This window comes from Delphinus delphis, chromosome 9 (assembly GCF_949987515.2).
Source record: "Delphinus delphis chromosome 9, mDelDel1.2, whole genome shotgun sequence".
NCBI lineage: Eukaryota > Metazoa > Chordata > Mammalia > Artiodactyla > Delphinidae > Delphinus > Delphinus delphis.
In genome coordinates this window covers 6,240,579-6,247,472 of record NC_082691.1, presented here as the reverse complement: position 1 = coordinate 6,247,472, position 6,894 = coordinate 6,240,579, and the positions used below count along the sequence as shown (strand labels likewise).

The window sequence follows — 6,894 nt, the reverse complement described above, 5'->3', positions numbered from 1 at the left end:
GAATTCCTACTAGTCACTTACCCTTTACTTTTTTTTTTTTTTTTTACGGTACGCGGGCCTCTCACTGTTGTGGCCTCTCCCATTGCGGGGCACAGGCTCCGGACGCGCAGGCTCAGCGGCCAGGGCTCACGGGCCTAGCCGCTCTGTGGCATGTGGGATTTTCCCGGACCGCGGCACGAACCCATGTCCTCTGCATCGGCAGGCGGACTCTCAACCACTGCACCACCAGGGAAGCCCTTACCCTTCACTCTTGTGCAAGTTTCTTAACCTGTCTCAGAATCACTTTCCTTCTCTATAAAGTGAGGAAGTTAATAAATACTGGTTTTGAGTGTTAAATAATTGTTTGTAAAAGTTAGCACACTGTTAAAAAAAAAGCTACTCAATAAAATACTGCTTTGCTTTTCAATTCAAGGTTATTCATTGTGTCTGAAGTAAAGCTGATTATGCAGTGCCCCTGATAATGATGAACTTCTCATTACACACAAAAAAATATTGACAAAAACTATGTAGAAATACATGTGTCAACTGGAGCACAAACTCTGTAAGAAGAGTAATTTGGGCTCACGCTGTATCCCCAGCACTCAGCCCTAACAAACACACAGTAGGGGCTCAATAAATATTTATGGTCTAAATGAAAGACTTTGCCTATGTAAAGGATCCACCAATTTGTCTTTGGCATTGGTACAGATACAAATTGTGCTCAAGCAAATCTGTGCTCAAGCAAAGAGCTTTCAGAGACAAATTAAGCAAGTACATAGATTTGTCATTAAGAACTCTGCCAAGACAGGGACTAAAGGAATCCTTGGGTTGAACAGAGCAGAGGGTTGTAGGGATTATATGCCACAGAAATAAATTGCATTTACATCCCTAAAGAGACTAATGCCAGCTGTTAGTCCTGGTTGCAACAAGAAATACCACTGCATTCTCTCTACATCAGGGATCTGCAGCGACACATTTCTCCCTCTCTGTCTCTGTCTGTCTTTCTCTCTTCCCTCAACTTTCCTCCATCTCCTTCCCTTTCCCTTCCCTCCCTCCCCCTTCCTTCCTTTCTTTGTTTTTCCTTTCCTCCCTTCCTCTCTCCCTCCCTCCCTCCCTTCCTCCCTCCTTCCCTTCCTTCCTTCCTTCCTTCCTTCCTTCCTTCCTTCCTTCCTTCCTTCCTTCCTCCCTCCCTAATTATAGTTTCCAGAGCTATAAGGTGTTGGGGGAACCAAGAGAGTGTGGCTGCCATAGCTGCTTTGGTGTTAGTGAAACTAGGAAACAGAAAATCCAAAAAGACCCTAAAGCACACCCAGGGAGGAAGTTTTCTGCATGTAGCAATATAATTTGTGTCAGTTGTCCTAAGATACTTAACTAGACAAAACAGACTCTACCCTACAGGATAAGGCTTCCCAACTACAAGGGGAAAACATAGGTAAGCAAATAAATACATAAAAGAGCTAATCTGTATGCTGGCTAAAAATTTAGAGAGGTTTCATTCTGAAGCATCAAGAGAACTCACGCAAACAGGCTTTATATTTTCATCTTCTGAGCTTCTATAAGAAAGGGTATTCTTACTTAATGTTTTAATCAGGAAAAATCTACAAAATTATGTGCCTATAATACAGTTTCTCTCCTACTAAATTTTTGTAATAAATAAAAAATAGAAAGTATAATAGATTTATTCTAAGATTTATATAATCATGTAAGCTCTCCCTTAAGTACATAAGTTTTAAGTTTCTTCATTTAATATACATTCTTGATTTCTCATGTAGATGATTCCATGAAATATATACTTCTTTTAAGGACTTTAAAATAATCATTATATGTTTTTTATAATATATATATTTATTTTTATAAATATATTTAATATAAATACATATTTCATAATACATAATATAGAATATATAACATATATAGTATATTAAAATTAATATGCATTATATACAATATATAAGATAATATATATGATATAATATATAAAATGATACATATATTAATATATATTATATTATATATACATAATATATAATACATATTATATATATTATATATTTTAAATTATACATAGTATATTATATAATGTATATATAACACATAATATAGGCATAATATACTATATGCATATATAATATACATACATATAATATATGTATATTATATACATATATACATATAGTATATACATACATATATAAAATATAATCTATGTATTTATATTATATGCATTTATATATATTATGTGTATATCAATATATTTGTATATTATGATATATAACATATTTATATATATTTCATATTATATTATATATTATTTATATATAATATAACATTATATTAATAATTATTATTATATAATGATATTATATTACATTAAAATAATTATTATATTATTATATTATATTATATAATAATGAAAATTAGAAAATCAGTCTTTAATAATGGAGATTAAGGATAAAAGGAAAGTTAAAATCTGTCAAAATGGTCTGGTTTTTAATAATTTGTTTAAAATCCTCTTCTAAAACATTTTGTCCTGCTGCTCCTTTTATGAAATAGATCTTAGAATATAGGTTGATTTACAGGATGAATTTATATACATTCATTTTTTTTGAGGTAATTGCAAACTTACATGCATTTTTAAAATTAGTTTCCTATTGCTGATGTTACCAACTATCACAAACTTCCTAGTTTAAAACAACACAAAACTTACCATTCTACAGGTATGGAAATTAAAAGGTCAAAATGTATTTTGCAGGGTTTAAATTAGTCTATTCTGTCTATGATTGGTATAGCTAGCCAAGTTCTCTTCTGGTTAATACTTACATGAAATATCTTTTTCCAACCTTTCATTTTCAACCTATTTGTGTCTTCATATCTAAATTCAGTCTCTTGTAGACAGAATATATTTAGATCATTTTTTTTCAATTTATTCTGTTAATATCTGCTTTTTTATTGGAAAGTTTAATCCATTTACATTTGAAGTACTTACTGATAAAGAAGAGCTTACTTCTGTCATTATGCCATTTGTTTTCTGTATGTCTTATAGTGTTTTTGTCCCTCATTTCTACCATTCCTGCCTACTTTTGTGGTTGATTACTTCTGTAGTGACATGTTTTGATTCCCTTATTATTTCCTTTAGTGTATATTCTGTAAAATTGTTTTGTCTACCATGGGGATTACATATAATATACTGAAGTTATTACACTCTTATTTGAGTTGGCAGCAATAACATATTACAGTTAGAATAACTTTAAAAAAAGTAGTAGTAACAGATGTTAATCTAAGGTATGATGTTCTGTGGGACTTTCTGTGAATCAAGAATACAGATGACAATTCATTTTAATGTTCTTACACAGTGTCCATGTGCAACAAGTTATGATTCAGCTGCCTTAACTTCTGGGTGCATGTTTCTTCCATGACTAATCATCTCTTCTACATCATATCAAAAATTTTTCATTTGAACAAATGGGGAAAACATTGTTCTTCAGAATATAGAAAAATATAATGTGATAAAACAGATCTTTTCAACCTAAAAATTGTCATAGTTTTCTCCTTCCGTATGATTACATTTTGATGTCAAACACAAATTATCTCAACAAAACAGAAAGAAGAAAATGGTTGTACACTGTTGGGAGATAAATCTCTCGTTTTCTCAGAGCATTGGTTGCCTTTTGCTCAACACTGTATTTTCAAGAGTATTTGTATAGTGGAGAGCTTTAGAAGATAGAGATAGTGTCTTCCCCAGAGCAAAGGATAGGTATGAATAATGTCTAATATAATAAAGTTGACGTCTTCCTCCAAAGTGAAGGGTAGGCATGCTTAGTTCCCATAACAAATAATTCCAGTTGTTCTCCTGTAATATAATTTACTGTGGGTGAAGATGTCACTTGCTGTTCTTTATGTCACTGTGGGAATGGGGGCTGGAAAAACCAGTGCAAAGCAAAGAAAATATCTGGTGTTCTGGCTGTCACCATTGCAGTAATAAAATCATTTGTCTCTGATACAGAACTCTTGTTTCTTCTAACAGCACCAATGAAACTGTGGCAGTTAATTTGTTAGCTTGAAAACGATGTAAAACATCAAGGCTTTCATAGGTCTTGACCCTTTTGTCAATAGAGGGCAGTGCTGAGAGAAACACGGCTTCCTGGATAAGGAAGGATGAGCATCCAGTGGACATTTTCATGGGAATCAACAGAAACAATGTAACCGGATTTTATGCCAAACTGGGTAATAAGTGATTCTCCCCTTATCGCCTCTTAATAAGAAAGAATGAGGAAGTGCTTGGAGCTAAACACAGGGGAATAGGTGCAAAGACAGCTGTCCTAACTTTGTCCTGGTTATTGTTCACCTACTCCTGGCAGGAGGACTTTATTACCAAGCTGGCAGCCAGACTCAGACTTGTCTTTAAGTAACAATTAGTGCTGAGAATTGCCCTGTGTGGGCAGTAGGTTCAGACTTCTTCTAGACAACAGTTTCTGAAATGCATACCACACTAAGCTTTAAAAAAAAAAGAAAAGAAAAAGAAAAGAAAGTTGGGAGGGAGTGGAAACTATCAGTAGAAATCAAGCAAATTGTTAGAACCTTGGTTCGTGGTTTGTTGACCTGGGAAATCATGGGCCAGGTCACAATGCTTGTTAAGGAAGAATGGCAATGCACAAACCTTAGATCTATTCAGACATCAATAACTCTCAAAGTTTTGTTATTATTGCTGATGTTACAGTGGGTTTCAGCTGTAAGGGAGTTTGACCATTGCAGTGTGATTTTCCTGAAACAGACACTCAGCTGTGGGAAACCATATGTGAAGAAATGACTACTCCTACTTGTTTATTTTTTATTATGATGCCTGTGCTTTAGCTGTCAATCCAAAAATTTATTTTCAATACCCACGTCAAGGAGTTTTTTCTCGTTTCATCCTAGGAGTTTTATGCTTTCAGGTCTTACATTTTAGTCTTTGATCCATTTCAAGTTCATTTGTGTAAGTGGTATAAGATAGGGTCTAATTCCATTCTTTTGCATGGGAATATACAATTTTACCAGCACCATTTTATCAAAGAGGCTGCCTTTTCTCCGCTGAGTATGCTTGGATCCCTTGCCAAATAATAGCTGACCTTATATGCATGGGCTTATTTCTGCACTCTTGATTCTGTTCCATTGATCTATGTGTCTAGCTTTATGTCAGTACCATATTATCTTGATTACTATAGCTGTATGATATAGCTTGGACTCAAAGTGTGGTACTGCCAGCTTTGTTCTTCTTTCTCAGGATTGCCTTGACTATTTGGGGTTGTCAACTAGTTCTGAGCTCCCTGAATCTTAAGATGGGAAGGGAAGTAAAAAGACAGTTTTCAAATTCCTCACTCCATCTGTCCTTCAGCTTAAAGTCTATTTCAGTGTTTACAAATTCCAGGCTTCTTCCCCTCAAAGGCATTCTGGTCTAGCCAGAGGCAGACAGAGGCAATGGAAACCACATGCAGTTTGATTTCATCCTGATAGGTTGAGATCCCAGCTCTGACCTCACTGGCTACCTAAATGCTCACATGTCTCAATTGTTTTACTAGAAATGAACAACGAACAGCAACGTAAGTATACGTAAGCATTTAAGTATTATTTTATTTTATTTTTTTAGCATGAAGGCAGCTACTTGATTTTGAACAAGAACATGGCATAATCAAGCAAGGGTCCCCCTAACACGCCAGCTCATCCCCCACGGCACCTCCACCCAGCTTCCTCCGTGTTTTGGGAGAAAAGCATCTTCTCTCTGCCCAGTCCTGTCATCAACAGTCACTCCTCTGCACAAAGCAGGCATGGCCTCGCCTAGTATCCGCTTAAAGTCCAAGAATCAGGTCCAGATGGGGGCAGCCAAGTGGCTCCGTTTGGGGAGCTGAAACTCACCAGGTCACAGCTGAAGCCACGAGCTGACACAGGGCCACTGACCACTGATCCTGAATCGGAGAAAATGAGCGGATTTGCCCAGATTTCCACAGGTGCTTCCATGTACAAACCGGTTCTATAGCTACTTCCATTAAAACGTATTCTGATCAAATAACCTTGCAGAGGAAAGCTCACCTAGCCTCAAGTCTACAACACAAAAGCAAGGAGAATACGACAGATTTTCTGCTACCATCACGTCCCGGACCTTCACAAGGAGGGCCAGGGTGCACGATGCCCCAGGGCACCTCTAGGCCGTCTGCGACAGAAACTCCAGGTACTGCCCAGGGGCCTCGAAGTGGTCAGCCAGCCGGTTAAACGCGGGCCACACAGGGTCTCCCACAAACAGCCGCATGGCCTTCAGGTAGTTCTTCTCGTCCAGCATGAAGCGGTGGTATATGCCGGCGAGAAGAGAGGTCATGTCTCCTTTCTCCCTGAAGATCCGGATCCACCTGTCCTCTTTATCCCTCACGTCGAGGTACCCACTGGCATCCAGGATGCAGCGAATCTCGTCATCCAGGTGTAAATGCTCCTCGTAAAACATCTTAATCTTTTCTTCATAATTTGGTAGTTTGTCTTTGCATATGATTATTATGTCCATCCAGGAGTAGTTTCTCTCTTTTCGGATCTTTTCTAATTCCGACAGGGCGCGCGGGCTGCGCGTGGTGGAGCCACCGGGGGTTGTCGGCTGACTCAACCAAGTACAAGGACTACACCACGGCCGGGCCGGGGATGCCGCGACTGACCCCGGACCAGCTTGGGCCGGTCTGGCCCCGGGACCCGCGCAGGCCCCACCGACCCAACGTACTATTTCAATACTATGTGAACAATAGCTAATAATAGTAAGCCTAAGTATTCATTGATTATTATGTGTGAAGTACTGTGTCAAGCATGCGTTGTACCTTAGGAGATCAGTAGACTATTTCCTCAATTTTGTATTTTAATCATTTAAGTAACTTTTCTAATGTAAGAGGATAATTTTGGGGGGAT

The 6,894-nt window shown here is 37.4% G+C and overlaps 1 protein-coding gene across 1 annotated transcript; it reads right to left on the bottom strand.

Moving 5' to 3' along the window:
* Positions 1-6,154: 6,154 nt before the first annotated feature.
* LOC132431374 (acireductone dioxygenase-like) lies at positions 6,155-6,505 on the bottom strand. The gene has a single exon (XM_069541051.1). It carries the CDS (start codon positions 6,503-6,505, stop codon positions 6,155-6,157), a length of 351 nt encoding a protein of 116 aa, XP_069397152.1.
* Between the last annotated feature and the right edge of the window lie 389 nt (positions 6,506-6,894).

Bases quoted from the DNA above. Each gene is read 5' to 3' on its own strand.
- LOC132431374 (XM_069541051.1), bottom strand. From the start codon at position 6,505: ATGGACATAATAATCATATGCAAAGACAAACTACCAAATTATGAAGAA.